The sequence below is a fragment of the Ambystoma mexicanum genome, chromosome 5q, assembly GCF_040938575.1.
Source record: "Ambystoma mexicanum isolate Mex_15411 chromosome 5q, UKY_AmexF1_1, whole genome shotgun sequence".
Classification (NCBI taxonomy): Eukaryota; Metazoa; Chordata; class Amphibia; order Caudata; family Ambystomatidae; genus Ambystoma; species Ambystoma mexicanum.
Window position 1 is genome coordinate 1,201,246,919 of NC_090933.1, and position 22,997 is coordinate 1,201,269,915.

At 46.7% G+C, this 22,997-nt stretch overlaps 1 protein-coding gene across 3 annotated transcripts in view; it reads right to left on the minus strand.

Annotated features, from left to right (window-relative positions):
* Positions 1-22,997, minus strand: part of LOC138497955 (serine/threonine-protein phosphatase 6 regulatory ankyrin repeat subunit B-like) — a 759,106-nt gene that overhangs the window by 212,846 nt on the left and 523,263 nt on the right. For all 3 annotated transcript variants that reach the window (XM_069621713.1, XM_069621714.1, XM_069621712.1), the window contains exon 15: positions 1,031-1,147. In XM_069621713.1, the coding sequence (XP_069477814.1) occupies positions 1,031-1,147 (117 nt within the window). The remainder of the gene's footprint in view (positions 1-1,030; positions 1,148-22,997) is intronic.

The following is a 22,997-nucleotide window of genomic DNA, read 5'->3' on the forward strand; positions in this document are numbered from 1 at the left end:
ACTTGGTGCTTTTCAGGTTAATCAGTGCAATTGACATGTGCACCCATCGTATTTCACAGGGAAGTCTCTTCCTTTTCCAGGCCAGGGAAGTTGTTGACCTTCATAGTTCTGCAGTTTTCCTCTTGGCTCTCCTTCTTCAAGCCCTTCAGTGGCTCTATGGTGTTGATGTCATGGGTCATCACCATTTAAGGGATGTCTGCCTCCAAGTGGCTCTCTCTAGTGGGGATGTTGTCCTCACAACTATCCTTTGCCACCCTCACTTGCACGGTTGATTGTAATTTAGCCCATACATGTTTTAAGCAGAAGTGCAAGCTGTTTTCCACCTGTGGTTTAATTCCCTCCTGTACTACTCAGATACATCAGGAGTAAGTCAGTAGTAACTTCTTTGTGGATCAAATTTCCTTCCCTGGGTTTAAACCAAGTGTAAATCAGAGTTACTCCCAGTACTCTCCTGGTAATCTCTTTGTGAATAAGCCCCATTATCTTTTTTTGTATCTAGCACAAATAAATCAACGTCACTATTACATATTCCACTGCATATCCTGTATGATACTATACATGTGGGTTTGTTCATTTTTTGTATTTGTTTTTCGTTTTTTTCTGATGTGTTTGATGTTCATAAAAAGGAGGAGCATTTTAGACTTTTCAAGAAACTTGTTGGTATAAGATGCCTGTGAAGGGCTGAACATTAGAATAAAGAGAGTGTGCTTTAAATTCGTATTTTTGAAATGTGTTTTATTGTGATGTTATATGAAGAATTGCGATAATGTGCGTATTACAGGGGAGTGATGTACAACATATTAGAAATGGGATTTATAGAAAGTTAAAATGGAGTTATTGAAGACTGTCAAATTAAGCAGAGAGCATGTGTCTGATGATCAGGATGGGGGGTGGGGGTTATACTTACACATGAACATGTTCCGGTCAGGGCATGAACACCATCCACATTGCAGCTCATACAGCTCATATACAGCTCATACCGCTCACACAGCTCGAGTAATAAGAAAAACCGCGAAGAGTGAAGCAGTACCTTTGCTTGCTTGTTGATCACCTGCTGCATCCTATGGGGACTGATGTGTTCCAGCATCTCCAGAAGAACATCTGAGTTTCCCACTCGGGCACAATAGTGCAATGGGGTTTCAATGGCCTGAGTAGAAACACATTGGAGTCAAAAGATGCTTAAACAACTGTATGCAAAACGTTCATATCTCTCTCTCTCTCTCTCTCTTTCTTTCTCCCTCTGTCTCTTTCTCTCTCACACGTGCACCACAACACATACCCCCCCAACACAGACCCATACACCGCTCAATGCAAGGAACACAAGAATGTTCACCTTGACTGATCCTCCCCCTTTCCAAGATTAATTTGATATAAGAACATTTAAAGTATTTGTATCTTAATCAAAAACCGTGGCGGAGGGGTTTGAACAATGCAAAACCAGTCATTCAGCTTTCGACACACCCCACCTGTTTCTCAATGACTTAAAACGCTCACTCTCAGGTTAACTACATTGTTTTGCAAATATGGCAGCTATCTTTGACTGTTTTCAATTTCTCTGCCTTAACCATTGTGTTGTCTTTGGTTATGTGTATTGTCTGTCAATCATAAAATCGGCATCATTTGTCAAGTTCTGCCAATTTTACCATCTGCCCAACTCATGGTTTAGTCAAATACCATCAGCGATATTCCATAGGAAATCCAACGGCAGGGTTACAGGTGGACCTACTGATAGAAATAATTCTATTTTGATCACCCCCTTGTAGGTGGAGGAGAACATTCCAAACTGGCCACAAACATTTATTTGGCTTATTCTACAGTGTAGTAGGCAATGGCAGGGGTGTTACTCTAATACATAAACATGGTTTTGCAATGAGCCATGGTGAAGGGGTGAATGGGTGGGCATCTCATTTGCAGCTGAGAGGCTTTTCAGAAAATTGAAAACTGCCATTTTGTTTTGGTCGATGCAAGTGATTCCCACGGTAGTACCGGGGGAAGCCAAAAATTAAAAGTGCCCAAAATGCTATTTGGAAGAGGACATGGGGTGTATTGACATCAAGCTAGAGGTGGGGAGGGGGAAAAGTACAGCATGTGAAGTGGGCAGTTGGGGATGAATGGGCTCGGGAGATTGGTTGTGGAAGAACTTTTTCGGTTTAATGGGGGAATCACAGGGAATCTATGAGAGAGTTAAATTGATCAGATGTATCGCAATTAAACCCTTGAAAGTCAGCTGGTGTGGAAAGTGATCACCATCTTAACTGACCCCCACCTATGATAGTGTTATTTGATATGTCTTGGTGAATCCCTTCTGTGATATCATGTATGTCCTCATGGACTTTGCAACAGGGGGAGAGGAGGCAAGTTAAGATGATATCTCCCGGAAGAGCCTATGAAAACCTAAAATTTAATGCAGTGGCTAGAAGACAAAGTTATTTTACTAAGAGTTATAGTTTGAAAGACCTTTTTCCACAGAACGGGTGTTACATGCTATATCTGGCTTGCATATGTTGTAAGAGGATTCAATTCAACACTACAGCTAAGTCAATGCCTAGTCTGGGATACTGAATGGAAACCCTTATTGATATATCTTTACGTCCAGTTCATGCGTTCTGGATGACTACCCCTATATAACACCCCTCTCTTGGAATCCCCCTGACCCCACTGAGCCACAAAGTAGTTCTGTTTTGCAAGTTTAAACAGTTTATTTGATAATTTAAACAATATATATATATATCACACTTTATAATAAATTAATAATTGAATATCACACTTAATCTGAGCAGTAATCAATAATGGATAGTCCGGCACTAGCACACTTCTTTATAATCAATGATGAGTGGTTATAGGATGGATACGATAGCAACAATACTTTTATGGTTTCAAATGGATGCAATGTGGAATGAAATGCAGTACAGAAAATAACTTGATAGGATTTCAGCAAAAGACAATGCAATCACTTTCTTGGACAATTCGCCCCCCCCCCCTTTTATGCACTGTAAGGAGATGAAGATGACACAGTTCTTAGGAATGCAATGAAACAGAATTCAGTTCAATTCCCCCCCAACAGCTTATACAACAGATAGGAGTTTTGAAACACAGGCAAAATGCTTTGATTCTGGTGACAATGCAGTGAGAAATATGCTGAAAATGGTTTTAATTCCCTTTAGGAGGTTCAGGGTGAGTGGAATATACTTGGGATGAGTTCAGGCTCACTTTAGCAAGGATCTAGGAGTAACTAGCAGGTTAAACGAATTTTTGGCAAAGGAAAGCAATGAAGCTGCTATTTTCGAAATGTGGCTGGATTTTTAACCAAATTGCAAATTGCGGTAAAATCCGCGAGTGCGAGAATCGTGATTACGGCAAAAGTATACAGAGTGTTGAAAAGCTGAGATTCTAAGCTTTCAGAGGAAAGTTAAACCAAGTTCCTAGCCCAAACGGTTCCAGAGATACGGACGATTAAATAAAGGTAGTTTATCGGATTTGAAATTTTAAAAGTTCAAAGCGACAGGTTACAGCTTGCAGATAGAAAATGACAGGTGACAGCTTTGCAAATGACAGGTGACAGTTAGGAGGCAGTTCTGGTTAGATTAAAATAGATTGAATTATATTATTTTAACTAAGAGATTGGTTCTGCACAGTTCTGATAGGTACTCACAATATATTTAGAAATAGGCCTCGCCACGGATCTGGTCAGGTTTTGGACTGGACTCCGGTCTGGTCTCGGCACTTCACAGTGATCTGGGTCAGCTCTCTGGTTCTGCTAACAGCGGTCTGGGTCAGCTCTGCTCTGCTGGTCTAGCCTCTCTGGATTCTGGATACTGCTCTGCTTTCTAGGTACTGCTACAGGTTCTGGAGATTGATGGATTTGAAGTCTGGATCTCTGGATGTGAAGTCGTCGATCAGCATGCTCCGCAGCAAATGGAATTGAATCTCCTCTCTAGCTTCTAGTGGCTCTTTTTATGTCTTTTGAAAGTGGATGTGTGTGCAGTATCACTAGCCAGCCCCTCTATCAACTGCCCATTAGTCAAGCTTTCCTTTCTCTCTTGATTGGGGAAAAGAAGTGGAGTGTCAGAGCGATGTCATTATATGGCCTGTAGAAAGGACACTCCCCGGTCAAATTGCACACAAATCTATATTTGATCAAAAAGACATATTTCATAGATACACAGTGGTTTGAAATTACATGCACCCATCACATATCACATGAGGTATACCCTGTTCAAACTCTGCTCTTCCTGGGGGCTTGCATTCAGAAATGGCAACCTTTGGTGCTTTTTAGTGGGTTTTGCAACATCGGATTTTTCTCCAGATTTATACGCATGTACACGGCCTGTCCATACGTACTCCAGTAAATTACCATGTCTCTAGCTTAAACACAGAGTCTGTAGCATACATAAATAGCAGGGTTTTGCCCCAGAACATCACACAAATTGGAGTTTGGGCTTGAATCGAAGGCTCTCAAAGTTATACATTCCTGTCATTTGATTACAAAGAGTTATCAGTGTTTCTGTAAAATATATATTTTGCTTTCAATTCAGTTCTCAGAGTGTTGGAGTCCGCCTCCAAGACTTGGGTGGGTCAGTGATCACATGTGTCTTCTGGCAGGCAGGCCTTTGTTGACAGGAAACAGTCAAAATCAACATATTCTATTCAAGTGCAATAGCCTATTGTGTGGTCTCCAGGAGGTTGAGGTCAGCAGACCAGGGGGTCACTTTGCATTTGGTTATTATGACCATGTGATATCCTGGGCTGTGGTGTGAATCTCTTGAGGTGAGAGGGTTTCCCAGGCTTCTGGCCTCTGGGAACAGCAGGTGGCTAATTTTTAATTAAAATGCAGCCTTTGAAGTCAGCTGAGTCAAATCCCTTGTCAGCAACTGCACTTAGTTCTCCTGTCAGAGTTTAGACTGCTAGCGCCGCCTTGAGGATTTTGTTGGTACTGCATCCATTTTTGGGATCTTTCTTGGATTAATGCATTCCAAGCAGGAATGGTTCTTACATGGTAGTAAATAATCCTTGCTTAACATTGTTTTGATGGGGCTCCTTACAGTAAAATGGTTATGTGGAACCCCACAAAAGGGTTGAATCTTTAAAGTGGTCCGGTGAGCCACGATTTCAGCAACTTTTTGACATCAGTAGCAGTGGATTTTGTTAACAAAGATCTTTCTTTACACTGGTGGATGGCAAGTGAGGTAACCATTTTGGTGTGCGCACAAACTGCGTGGTTCTCCTGGATTCTGGCGCACTTGTGGGCTTTTTGGCCATCTTGGATTTTCTAAGCCCACAGCACCAAATGTTGCAGCATGATAGCTCAAACGTGGGTCAGGACACCCAACAATGTCTTCTCTACCTCACGTCTCCTGTTATACGCAGGACTGGAAATGTGTGTGCATCAATGACTGGGATGGTCTCCATCAAGGGGCTCCAATGGACACCACAGATGAGAGTGAAGCTTTAGTCCCCACTGTCACTTAGAACCCCACAGTGAAAAATCGCTTCTTTGATGCCTAACCATCTACCTATGCTTTCTATGATTTGGTTGTGCTACTGCAGTTAGTAAAAATAACACGTTATCACAGGTATGAGGCATGTCTGCTTCTCTTACTGTAATAGGGACAACTGCCTCGTTTAATGATGTGAGCTGTGCTTGTTCATGTGCAGAAGTAATACAAGGTGACAACGACTGAGGTCCATCTGTGTTAAAGTAGCTAACCACTAGGTGTGAATAACCAGGATGATTGGCTTAGCGAGGAACTGAGTGACAACCTAGGGAACAGCTCCATCAGCCCTTTGTTGACAGCCACCCAGCAGTAATCACATGCTGTGCTTGCCCCCCATGATGTTTTTTACTGACCCATGAGCTGTCCCAATAGACCAGAGCTGCAAGGGTAGAAGGGGATTGTCATGGGAGAAGCACATCCACAAAATGCCTGTAGTCTCTTGCGTTAATCCTCTCATGTATAGTTACCACTTGAGTAGATGCTGGAGGTTTAGGGAACGCATGATGCATGTGTGTCTCTGGTGCTTGCACGTGAGGCAATGAGAGGCTTTCAAATGGGTGGTCATGAGGCGAAGGATTGTGTAATTGGTGGATGGAAGGTGGAAGAAAAGTATAGACCTGCCGCCAAAATCTATATTCAAACATGACCTTTGCTCAGAGGTCTGACTACAATGCCTTTTATGCCTTGCCTTCCTCCACCTGTCACACATCCCTCGGGTTTCAGGCTCTCCCTCGGCAAAACAGAGAGGAGCTACCCGGCCACTTGATCCCCTCTCACCTCCATCCTGCACTCGTTCCCACTCCCAAGTATTGAACAAAATGGCTTGCCACCCTGCACCTTCCCCAAGCATTTTAATGAGCTTTCTCCCGCTCCCCGAATAATACCTGGCCTTATGTCACCATCCCAACCCTAATAAATGCCCTTCACCCATCCTCTCGAAAAAAGCCAACATATGTGTCCTTCTGACACCTCTACCCGCGTAGCTGCCCCCTCGCTTTCCAGCAGGTGCCCCTGATCAACAGAGTGGGATCTACCCGGGTTTATGTGCTTTGGTTGAATTCAATTTACCACATTTTCCCCTGTTTTTGTGCTCAAATATATATAGATGGTGGGTTGGGGTTATGTATATACAAATGGGTGGGGGGGTGCAGGGGTTTCCCCCCATTTTTGACAATAAAAACATTGTTTTGACAAAGTCAGAAAAATAGAATTTTGCCAGTTTAAATCATCTGCTCAGTGACGGCTCAATGACAGAGCCACCGGTTAGCTTGGTGACTGTGTTGCTTTTTAAGGAGTATAAGCGCTGTGCTTGTCAGTAGCTCTAACACAGGGACAGAGCCTCGGATGAGCAGAACTGGAATCTATGATTTGCCTCACAACTCGTATCACCGGAGCAGGTGGTGGGAGGATACCTGGCCTGCCTCTGCATCTCTCTGGCCTGTAAAGACCAGGGAGAAACAGCGGATCGCCAGAGCAGGTGGTGGGAGGATACCTGGCCTGCCTCTGCATCTCTCTGGCCTGTAAAGACCAGGGAGAAACAGCGGATCGCCAGAGCAGGTGGTGGGAAGATACCTGGCCTGCCTCTGCATCTCTGTGGCCTGTAAAGACCACAGAGAAACAGCTGATCGCCAGAGCAGGTGTTGGGAGGATAGCTGGCCTGCCTCTGCATCTCTATGGCCTGTAAAGACCAGGGAGAAACAGCGGATCGCCAGAGCAGGTGGTGGGAGGATACCTGGCCTGCCTCTGCATCTCCCTGGCCTGTAAAGACCAGGGAGAAACAGCGGATCGCCAGAGCAGGTGGTGGGAGGATACCTGGCCTGCCTCTGCATCTCTCTGGCCTGTAAAGACCAGGGAGCGACAGTGGATCTCCGGAGCAGCAGATGGCATGAGCCCAGAAAGAGACATTGGATCAACAGCGCAGATGGCGGGAGGACACCAGGCATGCCTCTGCTTCTTTATGGTCTGTAAAGACCAGGGAGAGACAGTGGATCTCCAGAGCAGGTGGCGGGAGGACACCTGGCCTGCCCCTGCTTCTTTATGGTCTGTAAAGACCAGGGAGAGACAGTGGATCGCCAGAGCAGGTGGTGGGAGGATACCTGGCCTGCCTCTGCATCTCCCTGGCCTGTAAAGACCAGGGAGAAACAGCGGATCGCCAGAGCAGGTGGTGGGAGGATACCTGGCCTGCCTCTGCATCTCTCTGGCCTGTAAAGACCAGGGAGCGACAGTGGATCTCCGGAGCAGCAGATGGCATGAGCCCAGAAAGAGACATCGGATCAACAGCGCAGATGGCGGGAGGACACCAGGCATGCCTCTGCTTCTTTATGGTCTGTAAAGACCAGGGAGAGACAGTTGATCTCCAGAGCAGGTGGCGGGAGGACACCTGGCCTGCCCCTGCTTCTTTATGGTCTGTAAAGACCAGTGAGAGGCAGTGGATCTCCAGAGCAGGTGGCGGGAGGACACTTGGCATGCCTCCCCTTCTCTCTGGTGTGTGAAGACCTGGGCGAGACAGCGGATCTCCAGAGCAGGTGGCGGGAGGACACCTGGCCTGCCCCTGCTTCTTTATGGTCTGTAAAGACCAGTGAGAGGCAGTGGATCTCCAGAGCAGGTGGCGGGAGGACACTTGGCATGCCTCCCCTTCTCTCTGGTGTGTGAAGACCTGGGCGAGACAGCGGATCACCAGAGCAGTTGGCGACAGACCACCTGGGTTGCCTCTGCTTCTCTCTGGTCTGTGAAGACCTGGGCGAGACAGCGGATCACCAGAGCAGTTGGCGACAGACCACCTGGGTTGCCTCTGCTTCTCTCTGGTCTGTGAAGACCTGGGCGAGACAGCAGATCACCAGAGCATTGGCGAGAGACCACCTGGGTTGCCTCTGCTTCTCTCTGGTCTGTGAAGACCTGGGCGAGACAGCGGATCACCAGAGCATTGGCGAGAGACCTCCTGGGTTGCCTCTGCTTCTCTCTGGTCTGTGAAGACCTGGGCGAGACAGCGATCACCAGAGCAGTTGGCGAGAGACCTCCTGGGTTGCCTCTGCTTCTCTCTGGTCTGTGAAGACCTGGGCGAGACAGCGGATCACCAGAGCAGTTGGCGACAGACCACCTGGGTTGCCTCTGCTTCTCTCTGGTCTGTGAAGACCTGGGCGAGACAGCGGACCACCAGAGCAGTTGGCGAGAGACCTCCTGGGTTGCCTCTGCTTATCTCTGGTCTGTGAAGACCTGGGCGAGACAGCGGATCACCAGAGCAGTTGGCGAGAGACCTCCTGGGTTGCCTCTGCATCTCTCTGGTCTGTGAAGACCTGGGCGAGACAGCGGATCACCAGAGCAGTTGGCGACAGACCACCTGGGTTGCCTCTGCTTCTCTCTGGTCTGTGAAGACCTGGGCGAGACAGCGGACCCCAGAGCAGTTGGCGACAGACCACCTGGGTTGCCTCTGCTTCTCTCTGGTCTGTGAAGACCTGGGCGAGACAGCGGATTGCCTCTGCTTCTCTCTGGTCTGTGAAGACCAAGGTGAATGCGAGAACATGAGGCGATGACTTGTGCTTCCTCTGCCAACTCCTCAAACACCTTCCATGGCTGTGAGGGGAATTTATCTTAATAGATAAGGGCAGGGGAAACATGAATCTGATTCGATGTCACAGAAATGGCGTAACTGGCCTTCAAGGAACTTTGGGTATTTCCCAGTGGGGCTCTACCCCTTGCATCTCTTTCATGGGGGTGCCCAGTCATACCCAAACCTTCCCTTCATCTCGCCTCATCAACCACATCCCTGTGAAGAAGCCACACGTGTTATAGAGCTTCCAGTATGTTATTCCACACTCCTAACACATGGTTCAAACAAATCTGCTTTCAAATTTACTATTTGGCCCATTTCTTAAATTATCTTGGGCAGAGACCCCCCACAATCCAAATAAGAGGAGTTGGGTCCCAGGCTTCAGGTCACGTGCACACTGTAATAAGGGGCTGCTTTCAAACATATTTCCTTGGCCACTTTTGGTTCCCAGTCCACCCCAGGGTCTCAGTAATGACCCACCTATTTCAGAGTACGGTATCGTATATATAAGTCACATTAAACCCAGGCTTCTTGCGCCCAAGCACCCCTGCTCTGATTCTCAATGCAATTCTTACCAAATCACTTTATAATTCTTGCATTTATGACCAAGAAACTCTTTATATTGTTCTAATTTAAATATCGATGACAATGGCCAACACATGTTTTGGCCACCTCATGGCCTTCCTCAGGGCTTCCGTGGATTGCTATTCCTGCTAAGTCAATCCAAGTCCTCCAAAATAAATGTCCATGGAGCGCTTCTCTGCACTCTGGTAATTCCCGTGTATTATTGCTGTCAGCCTTTAACATAAGGTTCTGTAGCTGCAAAGGGACTGGCCACTACTCTGGTGTTCTCGTCTTGTGGGCGGGAGGATTGAGATAACGCTCCCTGCTATTATAAACATTACAGTACCCGCCTTTCTCAAGGCTGTATCACTCTTCCTGCATGAGTATCTCCAATTCATATACTGGCAGGTTAAAGCCAGCTCCCTAATGCGTCGAAAGTGGCGTTCTGTCCAACAGAACCCCACCCCCTCCCCAAACCCAAATTAGAGGAGTTGGGCTCCCTGGCTACATTCACACACCTGTTGTAATAAGTGTCTGCTTTCAAGCATTTGTCCTGGGCCACTTTTGGTTCCCACTCCACCCCAGGGTCTCAGTAGTGGGGTCTCAGTAGTTAGCCACCCAGTTTAGAGTACAGTATCGTGTATATAAGTACTGTGAGCGACACCGTGGGCTAATGCGTTCACTCTAGCCATCACCTGTGGTTACAGGCTTGCTACCTGAAAGGTCCTCTCAGCCCTTGAGCTTACTCAGGTACATGAATGAGTACCTCTGAGTTGGGTAACAGGAAACATCTAGTATGTGTTCATAGTGCCTAGAGGCCCACCTGGGAGCTAACGTGTCCTCTAAGTCTGTTATGTCATGATGCCTTCGAAGTCCCTGTTATCACACGTTCACCCTCAGTGCCAATCGTCTGCTTTGCATCCCAGGACCACTTTCCCTCGTGTCTTTTGGAATGCGATGCATTACATCCGCAAATAGTTATCATTGCCCGATGTGGCCAGGGTAAGGAGTGGCCTGCTCCTACTGCCTACACTGGGGGGAGGGGTTCAGGTCGGAGCCAAGTCCCACACTCTGTTTGGAGTGCACAGATTCTTTTTACATAAACAGAGAGAAGAGAGATGTATGCATCTACGTTGAACTGTGGACACACACAAGTAGAAGAAACGAGGAGATGGCAATTTACACTGCCGTGTTTATCCACAAATCATGGGCTGCCTAAACAAGCAGCCTGGACACCCCATGCCTGCGGCTCCTTCTGTGATGCCCCCTCTCCAAACCTCACCCAAAAGGGGCAAGGCAATCAGGCCAGAGCTGAAATAAATAAAACACGTCTGAAGGGGTGGCCCGTGCCCAAGTGCAAAGGTCGATTTGCGGTTTCTAGGAAAGGGTTCAAACACTCAAGTGTGTTTATTTGCATTTAATTATTTATTTTTTAGACTACAATATCACTCTTGTGTGCAAAGAGAGCGTTATAAGTACTGAGGGTGGCGGAAGTAGAATTGAGAATTGTTCAGAGGAAAATATAAGTATTTTTAGCATTCAACTGTACACCTTGAAAGATGTGTCTAGAAAAATGCTTGGCTGTAAAGTTACACAGCATTTAAAAAAAAATGTGTTTAAATACTTTTTAAAGTTTATCTTCCAAATGGAATTGCTTGCATGCTTTGTGGATAGAGAAATGATATTTGCAGAATTGGTTTTCATAACATTAGGCCCACACACTGAAAGATGCATGCCTGCCCCAAACTAAAGTAAGAATTATATAAATGGAGAACTGATAACAAAGGTATATTTAATTAACTAGCAACCTGGGATTGAGTCGCATGTATAGCAAGTGTGTTCATCAATTTGGCAGGCGCATTTCTGGCAAATGGCCTGGGCAACAGCGACATTTCCATTGACGGACTAGTGCATTGTTTACTGCATGGTGCAACGTTAGGCGCAAAGTTATACAGCACTGGTTGCATTTCTGTAATCCGGCCCCTTATGGTTTTTCCCTATCATGTTTGAAGGGAAAGAGATTTGAATGCCCTCACCATGTCAGAAGTCTGAAAACAGATGGTCTTGGCAACGCGAACTACTTCATCCCATTGCAACGTCCAATAAGCAGTTATTATCAGTGTGCCTTAATGCAAATGGAAATGTGTATGCAATGATTGTACAGCATATCCACATGTATGTCAACAGATGGGGCAGACTGCCCCTTATCAGCTCAGAAGTGATATCTTCCATGTCATTCAACTAGTTGATTCTAGGTTTATTGACAGGTGTGGGCAAGCAGTATTGAACCCAATGTCAATAACTCAAAAGACTTTGGGGATCATTTAAAACGTATGCTAATCGCATGCAGTGGCCCACCAACACTTGCACGTATGTATTGATGTTCCAGTGCATGCAGCACTCACAAATCAGAGAGTGTTTGTGAGGAGTACATCAAGGGAAAACATCGCCATTTTTCTTATCCTTAACTCTCCACTTTGCGAGAGATAAGATGCTGTCTGCAGATTCCAGTTGCAGGCAGTGTTTTACAGTGGATTCCAATGGAATCCACCTGCTCTTTAGCAGGTGCCATACAAGATCTATGTGATTTCATGAGAACATTTCTTCGGCGCACCTTGCATCGACTTGTTTTAGATTTTTTAAAAACATTTCAACGTATATCAATGCAGGGGGAGACCCCCCTATAGCCCCACCTAACCCCCTCTTCCTTTATTAATACCCTAACACGACCCCCCATTTGCTTTGCAGCGAAATGGGTTCGTAATGGGCCTCCAAGTAATCTTCTATGACGTAATGGCGGGATACCGCCAAACCAAGGTGTTTTCCAATGGAATCCTTTGGTTTTATGGCTGCATGAACATTTCTGCTTGCTCTTCCAAGATGGAGGACAAATGCAGAGCAGAGATGAAAACTGTGCTTTGCTGACCTCCTATCACGTGTTCATAACGGGCCTCAGAGTAATCTTCTATGATGTAATAGCCGGATACCGCCAAACAAGGGTGGTTTCCAATGGAATCCTTTGGTTTTATGGCTGCATGAACATTTCTGCTTGCTCTTCCAAGATGGAGGACAAATGCAGAGCAGAGATGAAAACTCTGCTTTGCTGACCTCCTATCACGTGTTCATAACAGGCCTCAGAGTAATCTTCTATGATGTAATAGCGGGATACCGCCAAACAAGGGCGGTTTCCAATGGAATCCTTTGGTTTTATGGCTGCATGAACATTTCTGCTTGCTCTTCCAAGATGGAGGACAAATGCAGAGCGGAGATGAGAACTCTGCTTTGCTGACCTCCTATCACGTGTTCATAACGGGCCTCAGAGTAATCTCTATGATGTAATAGCGGGATACCGCCAAACAAGGGTGGTTTCCAATGGAATCCTTTGGTTTTATGGCTGCATGAACATTTCTGCTTGCTCTTCCAAGATGGAGGACAAATGCAGAGCAGAGATGAAAACTCTGCTTTGCTGACCTCCTATCACGTGTTCATAACGGGCCTCAGAGTAATCTTCTATGATGTAATAGCGGGATACCGCCAAACAAGGGTGGTTTCCAATGGAATCCTTTGGTTTTATGGCTGCATGAACATTTCTGCTTGCTCTTCCAAGATGGAGGACAAATGCAGAGCGGAGATGAGAACTCTGCTTTGCTGACCTCCTATCACGTGTTCATAACGGGCCTCAGAGTAATCTTCTACTATGTAATAGCGGGATACCGCCGAACAAGGGCGGTTTCCAATGGAATCCTTTGGTTTTATGGCTGCATGAACATTTCTGCTTGCTCTTCCAAGATGGAGGACAAATGCAGAGCGGAGATGAGAACTCTGCTTTGCTGACCTCCTATCACGTGTTCATAACGGGCCTCAGAGTAATCTTCTACGATGTAATAGCGGGATACCGCCAAACAAGGCTGGTTTCCAATGGAATCCTTTGGTTTTATGGCTGCATGAACATTTCTGCTTGCTCTTCCAAGATGGAGGACAAATGCAGAGCGGAGATGAGAACTCTGCTTTGCTGACCTCCTATCACGTGTTCATAACGGGCCTCAGAGTAATCTTCTACGATGTAATAGCGGGATACCGCCAAACAAGGGTGGTTTCCAATGGAATCCTTTGGTTTTATGGCTGCATGAACATTTCTGCTTGCTCTTCCAAGATGGAGGACAAATGCAGAGCGGAGATGAAATCTCGGCTTTGCTGTCCTCCTACCACGTGGAAAGGCATACAAATGAGCTGGAGCTGATAATGGAGGCATAACAGCAATTGCCGCTTTAATTTTCCACTCTGCTCATTTCAAAACCACCCCCTTTGAATAATTAGTAGAGTCCTATTGCATCTGAGCAGCACACATCACAAACATTTGCTTCAGAGCTTCCAGATCGCTCCTTTTCATAACACAGAGCATACTATGTTATGATAGATGTATTTTGCAAAGCTTGAGGGAAGTGACTGTTTTACAGTACTATGATTTTTTAAAGGAAGAGTGACAGCAGATAAAGAAATTATTTATTTTCCGTTCATTTATTTCATGTGAAATTTTGTCCAGCCTTGGCTCTACCAAGAGGGTCTTGCAATACCTTACAAAGTCCAAAAGGAAGAGGTGAAAAGGAAGTCCCATCATTCTCAGGACGGGGTAGGACAAGCAGAATAGATAGGGGACAGCAGGGACGGTGGTCTGGTTAGAAGAGGCGTGAGGAACAAGGTATATTTTGAGGCATTATCCGAAGGTGTTGCTGCAGGGTGCAGTGAGGATGGGGTGCAGCGATATGGCTTCCCAGGGTCTAGGTGCCCACTGGCTTTTGCACGCAGGGTTGTTTGCAGATTGGATGGCATAGGAGATTGTGTTTGGCTTGTCTGGTGTTTTTGTGGGCTTCAGTTTGTTGTGTGGGTGATGGGTCTCAGATTTTTTTTTAATTTGTTTTCATTAGTATGCTCAGCAGTGGATAACAATTCCCCCCCTCCCCTCACCCTCCAACACCCACCGCACGAACAAAAGGGGACAGCTGATTTCCTGCCCAAATCGCCCCTCCTTTCATGTCTTCAAGCAAATTCCATCAGTCATAGTCTTTTTGAGTAAACGGCTACTCTACAGTCACTACGAAGAAAGAAGAGGACAACGTCCCAATCTGCACCATTTGTCTGCAAATCCCCCCCCCCCCCCCCCGAATAGAGGATGGCACTCGCTCCAGTGCGACAAAGCTCCACATCTTGGATATCCAGTCTTGTTCTGTGGGTACAGCCTTACTTTTTCATTTCGGATCCACAAGTGACAGTGCTGCTACGCTAAGGATCATACAAGCCTTCTTCTGTGCTTTAGTAGGTGGTCTCTCCAAGATGCCACGTATTCCCAGCATGGCCTCCCCTAGATCCATATAAGTCTGTATAGCAAAGATTCCCGACATTGCGCTTCTCACACATTCCCAAAAGGGCTGTATCTTCCCACATGACGACCATATATGATCCAAGGTTCCCGGGACACATCACATACCTCCCCAGCATCTATTGGAGACCGCTCACTAACACGTGTTTATTCTGACAAGTGTGAGATGCCACTGCGCCATAGCCTTCAGCCACATTTCCCTAACTTGTACCGCTCTGGTGAACTTGGGGATATTCTCCCTCACGCTATCCCATTGGTCCCTTCTATTTCCCATCCCAGGGTATCTACCCATTGTTTCATATAGGGCCACTGCACTGTAACCCGATGGGTGGAGAACAACTTGCAAAGCTCTGCTATTATGTGAGTGTCACCAGCATTACTCGTGACATATTTCTTGAACGGGGTGCAATCTTTGACATTAAAAGTAATCAACTTGAATTTTGGTGTCCGTGCTGTACCATGGAAGGGTCAGAAACCCGTTTCATCTGTCCTCTCCTCACTCACACTCTCTTCCCGCCTCTCTGCCCCTCGTCCTCCCCAAATACCTTCCCCCAACCTTTCCCGGGTAGGCTTAACCATCCTAGTCATACCGCAGACCCCCGGCCTTGGGAGTTAAGCCTTTGAAACCAACTCAAGGTAAATGTTAAGGGTGCTGTAAAACCCATAAGAAACATCAAGATGTTCAATCCCTTTCCTTGCTTCATCCCAACCACCCCTCTGTCCCCCTGCCGCCCACCCCTCATCACCTTCGCGCTCTCAACGCTCCCTTGGCGTATATGTCACTGAGGAGCTCCTGTGTTCTTCCCGGATGTCCCTCCACTGCTCTTCCTTTGCCCTATAATCTTTCCGGCCTGCTTGTGACCCCTTTTTTCCCCCACCCTTTTCTTGGACCACTCCCATAGTTTTCTCTTAGTTGTTTATTTTCCCAGTCTCTGGTCCTGCCATTGGTCCCCCCTCTTCCTTGATTATCAAGATCTTCATGCCTTCCTCACAGGTGGTGATCTGGTGTTGCCTCTCTTCCTATGAGAACAGCAAACCAAATGGGAAGGTCCATTTAGATTTTACCTGTGCTTTCCTCGAAGCTATGACTACCGGGCGCATGACTCTCCTTTTGACCAAGGTGGACTGCGCCAAATCCTTGTACAGTTGGATCTCGGACCCATTAATCCTAATTGGCTCAGCGCTTCTTGCAGCTAATAGTATAGTCTCTTTTTGACCATATTACTGTACCGCCACCACCACATCACGTCACCTGACACCTAGTTTTCCTCTCTGCGGCCACACTCGATGGACTCGATGCAGCTGAATGTCAGGCCAGTTAGCCTTTCCCAGCATATCTGTGAAGATCCGCTAGGTAGTCTCTCTTAGGTCCTTGTCCGACACCTCTTCTGGCAGGCATTTTATTCTTATATTAGAACATCTTGAACGGTTCTCAAAGTCTTCAATTTGCAGTTCCAAGTTTTGAGTCACTCTCACAACTGCTCTACCAGAACCTCCATCTTCCTATTGTCCACTGCTAATTCTTGAGGGGCATTTTCTGCCCTATCGGTTCTTTCCCCCAAAGATGCTGCTTCATTCTTCACCACCTGGAGGGACTGGGAGAGCTCTGTTCTGATAATGCTCGGTTGCGACTGTAGCATTTCAGTAATTCTTTCAATAAACGCCTGGAAGCACTGCCATAAGTCCTCTTTTGTTATTCCCGGGTCCCCCGGGGGAGATGCCCGGCCCCCCAGGGCAGCCTCCACCGATGTGTCCTGTTTCCCAGTCATATTCCCTTCACTCTCCTTCCTCCACAGCTTCTGCTTTTGTCCCTCAGGACCCTTCTTCGAATGCTTAGAGGTGGGCTGCATGTCTTTGGATTTATTTCTTGACATTAGGGGTAACCAGGGAGGGTGGCCACCCTCCACTGCCTTGTACTGCGCTTCTGTTGGGAACACTACGATCATCCCCTTTCTCCACCCCGGGGCCTCCACCAATGCCTCCCTATCCTCAGGAGTAACATGGCACCAAGGCCCTGTCTGGGCCCCTCACCAGGTCACCCCCAGCCGGGCTTACTCCTTCCTTCTTGTCAAGGCAGACCTTTCACCTACATATGTTTAAAGAGGGTCCCCAATCATTCTCCCTTTAGCGTCTTTGGCCAGGCATGGGCTGTATGGGTCCTATTGCTCTTTGCAAGGTGACTCCCAGCCCACTCTGTGCCGCCTCCTGGACCATATGGCTATGCATATTGTTGCTGCTACTGTTCCCTGGTAAAATGCCCCTCTCCTGTCAGAGGCTCAGTTTGATGATTTAATGGATGGCAGCTCTCCTGCCCCTCTGAGGGTTATATCCTTTCTTCTCCAGTTTGGGCAGGGCCCACTCAAGTGTCAAGTAACTAGGGCCCCCCGCCACTACCCAGCACCAGCTCCTGCTATCTACCGGGTGCCTCCTCAACTCTGGTTCTATGGGATTCTGCAGTCCTCCAGGCAGCCCCATTTTCTCTAGTGGGCCGCTGAGCTGCGTGGGGCATTCCACGCTCGTCTGCCCTCGCCTCCGGGGCCTGGCTCGTCCTCCGCTCCGGGAGAGGGGCTGTCTGCCCCCATTGAAATGTTTGCATCTCAGTGGGCAAAAAAAGGCAGGCGGGCTCCCGTCCGGAGATCGCTGTTCCCATGGCTTCACCACAGACACTCAGGGATCGCTACACCTCCTCCGGCGACCACCCTGGAAATGCCATGCCACAAAGAAGTCTCCTCAAAGGAGCTGTGTCCCTTGCCATGCTCCCCTTCTCTCCAGCAGCTAGAGGGAGCCAGCCACGTACAGTTCCCTTTATGCCTCCTCCACAATGCTGGGCCCAGTCTTCGGTTCGCGATCCGGGCAAGGCACCCCCTCAACAATAGGGTCGCCACTCCGCACACCGGCAGCCCCCTGCTGTTGAATTACAGTGGCGGGTGGTGGGGATCAGGCTTCTTATTGCAATTTCTTAGTTGTCTGGCGCCAGCAGGGGATGCACACACTAATTACAGTGTACCCTGTCTGGCGGCCATCTTGAAGACCTGGGTTGCAGTTTTTTGTGAAGGTGGGATGGGGTTTGGAGGTGGATGGCGTATATGATGCAGAATCCTTTCAAAGCAATTCTCGAGGATACGGGGAGCCAACGGAGCTAGAAGAGAGCTCGGGTGATGTGGGAGTGTTTGAGTAGGTACGGAATGAGTCTTCAACTACCTAATTTGATTCACGTTTTGAGCACTTTTAGCGCGTGCTGTACAGCCATATAACGGTACAAAATTATAAACATAAATAAGACATACAGCCAACAGAATTCGAAACATGATGAAATTAATGAACTGCTGGACAAGTCAAACATAAGAAATAGGTTTCTAGCAAGAGTAAAGGAAACCCACTCGGCCCCATGGTAAAGGCACCCTACACAGGGTTCCCCATCTGTATTGTTTCCATCATTTTGGATCCAAATAACATTTTATTCTGTAGCCGCGCATACAGTTTCTATACCACAGACGTTAGTCATTTAGTAGATACACTGTATAGGCGTGCACTGTAAACATTATTTATTTACCCAGGGCATGTATGCCCTTGGGATACAGCCAGGCAAATGCACCATTCAGATGAGGCTCAGCCATTGCACCTGTGATATCGAGAAGCTGACAGATCACTCCTTATGATCATGGCTCACTCAGGTAAAGGCATTCCTGGTGTTTGCGACCCAGTAGGGCAACTACAAGGGGGTGCATTCCCTAACTGGATTCCCTTCCCGAACAGGGGCTCTTCAGTGTGCTCCAGTGCATGGCTGAGTGTCAATGCCCCCCTTGGCAATGGACTATTTCAGGGCCATTCCCAGTATATTGATTGATTGATTGATATTTTATTTATATCGCGCTTCAATCTTCAAAGGTGTTTCAATCTGAAATGAGAAACAGAGGGCAAATACGGAAAGGTTACTACTCTTTTTCACAGTACATGCCCTATCAAGTACATCTTGGAGAGTACAAGTAATTAACAGCCTATGAAGTGACCTTTTAAAATATATACATGAAGCCCCTCACCACGCTCATTGATTTGTATTGTATTTTGTATTTTTGTTTCGCTTATATTGCACTTACGGGAAATGTGCATTGAAGGGGGGGAGAAGTGGAAAAGTGCAGAGCAAAGGAATACAGATAAATAATAAATAAATAAATGATAACAAGCAACAAACAGCGGTAGTGCAGCCAGCAGGTGGCAAGTGCTAGGTTTGAAGCAACAGAAATAAAAAGGCGGGTGGGACTGTATGGTAACAGATACAGGTCCCAGTGCAAGGGTTTGCCAGGAGGCAGTGCGGGTGGGTGGCAGGTGAGAGGGGACCTGGGTCCAGAAGTCAGATGGTAGGCCAGGTGCACAGTGCCAAGAGAGAGCAGATCAGCAAGGGAGAGGAGGGGCGAAGGCAGAAGCAAAGAGGAAGGTCTTGAGGTGCTTTCCAGAACTGGAGATGGTTTTCCTCAAGTTTCAGAGTAGCAGGGTGGCTGTGCCAGAGGGAGGCCCCAGCCAACGACAAAGATCTACCCCCAGCTCGCTGCTTTAAGAAACGACTGACCCTGAAGGAGTTAGAGGTAGAGGAACAAAGAGCTCGAGAGGGAAGCTATTTACGAAGAGATAGCTGAAGGTATATTGGACCCAGTCTCCAGAAAGCCTTGTGGACAATGCAGAAGGTTTTGAATTTAATCCTTGCAGCCACAGAGAGCCAATGGAGAGATTTCAAGGCTGGAGAGATACGATCCCAGGGCTTGAGGCCAAGGACAAGTCTTGCAGTCCTGTTCTGGATAGGTTGCAAAGGGGAGATAGCAGAAGGAGGTATATTTTGAAAGAGGCTGTTACAATAGTCCAACCTAGAGAGAACCAGGGCTCGAGAGACAGTGAGCTTCTGTGGGAAGGAGAGTAAAGGCAGAATACCTCTGAGGAGGTGCAGTAGGAAGTTTGTCTTTTCACGGACACCAGAGATGTGGGCAGAGAAGGAAAGCGGGGAGTTGTTAGTGTTCAGGGCAGTGAATGATGCGGGATGCCAAATGATCACAAACTGCCCTCTCTCTGAAGGCGGGACTGTACACATTGTGATGTTGACAGCCCACAACAGAAGAAACAGTGATGCACAGTGCTTTCATGCGTGCTGTGCCACACAGTACGTAGGAGGATTTCTGGCACTTCATGGAACTGTTCTTTGTCAGAAAGATTGTTGAAACCTGGGTTTTGACCTGGTCACCATTACATTATTTCTGTAGTTCTCGATAACCGTCCCAGGAGTGGGATTCATTGTTGAAGTGATTAGTGAGCTCGGAAGCAGTGGATTGAAATGACTGCATTCAGAATTAGAAACTTCATGTTCTATAATCCATATAAAATATTCTGTTAATATTTCCCAAAAGGGATTCCCTTATAGGGCAGTCAGTGCATGGCCAATCCTGTGGACACATAGACATCTCTGCCCCAACCAATCGGGGTCAAGCACACGATGCACCGATATTTCTTTAAAGTGAAATAGGGCAACTAGATTGTATTCTGATGAGAGATATATAAGATTTGTGGTTAAAAAAAAACACACCCCACGGAAACTTTCACGACGACCTCCACACCACCCCATGCAAAGTGGTCATGATCAAGTTATCTTGGAGTTGATCGTGTATCAGTAGCCATCAATTGAGAGCCATTGTTGTGGATTTTTTCAATTGTTTGAGTGAGGAAAGAGGCAAGCTCCTAACAGTGTGGTTGTGGTAAATGAATTGTGTTATCCAGTGCTTCTGGTTTTTGAAACCCATCTAGATGTATCACTATTATTAGGGTATTTGGGTGCGGACCGAGCTTCCGGAAGCAACGGAGCGCTTCACAATTATAGGGGCAGCATGGATAGGGAATCAGGGAAACAAGGGAGTCGGGATATAACAAGAGGGCAGGGCGGACAATTGGGCAGCAATGGATCTACAAGCAACCGGGGAGGCAAGAGTGGGGATCAGATCACCCAGCCTCAGGTAGGGTGGGGAGTGCAGGGGTTGTGTACCTAGGTGTTAGGAAGAAGATGCTGAATACAGATTCTGGCGCTGTATAGATTTCTACAGGAAGGCTCATTCCTTTTGATATGTTCTCGCAAATCCCTCTGGCCCCAGTGCATTCACTAACTCCACACCTGTGAGTGATTCTTGATCACTGAGCATTTGAAAAAAGTGCAAAAATAAATTTGAGCTTGCACACAGAAATTTCACACGCATTATTAGGATTAAGACGGGGTGAAGTGCACACTTATCCGCACCATTGCATTTATCTATGGCACAACACTGGTTGCTATCAGCCCACGGCAATGAAGCAACAGGAGGCCCCTAGTTTACTAGAAGCTGATCAGGGGGTGAGAAGTGCCCGTTACTATATTAAACAAAGGGAAATGGAAAAGATGTCTAAGACAAGAAGAAGTGACCCGCGCATAGGTATTCATCTTGCAAGGTGGGGAGGATAGCTCAGGGGCAATGGGCTCGCCTTGGAAGCAAGACAACACGGAGCAACACAGGTTCGATTCCCGGGTCTGCGCTTAGAAACCTATGGGTATTAAGTGCTTTATAAATAACCTATCATATCGTATCAAGCTGAAGTAATTAGGTCAAAAAGGAAAAACAAGACACAAAGATTAAAAAAACATGACAAGTAGGGCATCAACGAACAAGCTCCATCATATGAAAAAGGGATTATGTTTCATTAACTTGGCTTTCAGATCCTTGATGTAAACAGAGGAACGTGTCTTGAAATATGAAATTCGGTTCCTCCCAATAAAGATTTGAATGTTCAAAAGCTCATGGCTGATGTCTTCAAGTGCACTTGTTAGATATGTCTTTAATCATTTTCCAAACAAAAGATCCATTACATACAACAGTAGCAAAGCGGCAAGGACTAAATAATGCAGAGATGGCAAATGCAAGATTCCTAGAGCAGCCACAAAGGGAGGTGGAAACCTCACATGTGGCCAAAAGAGTCCCTCCTCAGATGGGGCCTCAATCCTGAACTAAACCCAGCAAGTGGCGGGAACCTTGAAAGTGCATCTGTTTTGTCATGTTTGGCTCTTCTTCTATCTTACATCTTTTTCTTTCTGGTCTAAATCCTTTGCACCTTGATGCAGTCCACTCTATCCGACTGTGCATTAAACAAGTACAATAAAAAGACAAAAATAAAATACATAAATTCAAAAGTCACTTTAAAGTCCAGTGCGTGTGCCGTGTTTGGATCTGTAATGTTGTGTTAATAGATACTTCATACTGCACCGGTCTTACAGCATAGAAGCTTGTTTGGAAAATAGAGTATTCCCTCCCCTCCACTCCCCCCTCACCTCCCTATTAGTCGCCAGAGGAATGGACATGGCCATCAGATGAGAGGAAGAATGGGGGAGGGGAAGCAAACAACCATGAAACCTTTGGAAAGGCACGCGAGGGGATGGAGGGGTAAGGATGGAGCTTGTCATGCTATGCATGCCTGTAGCATCAGTGAAGAGTGATCGCAGCCTGCTGCTGATTGGGGGAAAAAGGCAAATGCATAATAGTCCTGGCAAACAAGCATAAGACTTTGAGGGTATTTTTCAGTACCTAAGAGAAGTAAGTCAGAAGTCGTTTTATGGTGTGCTTGAGATGTGCTCAAGACAATGTACGTTTTTTTGTCTGCTAGGTTTTTCAGGGATAGGGAGGTTTCATCGCAGGAGATTTGATCGAAGCCAAATCCGTAGAATTGTTTTGGCCAAATTTGGCAGCAAATATATGTGGTAGTGGGTAAGGGTAATAATTAGGATGAGGGGCAGCAGGGATCTGAGGAGTGTCTACCCACACATATATTTGCGACCAAGACGCTTAAAAGAAAATACAATTTTCGCTGTATTTGGATTCGATCAAATCCTGCCACACACCAGGCAGATACATCTGGGATTGTCCAGCCACCTGCTAGTAGGCACAGATGCCAAGTGCATGGTACGCAAGGGGAATGCAGAAGAAGCAAAAGGGGAGAGGATTAGGGAGTGCAG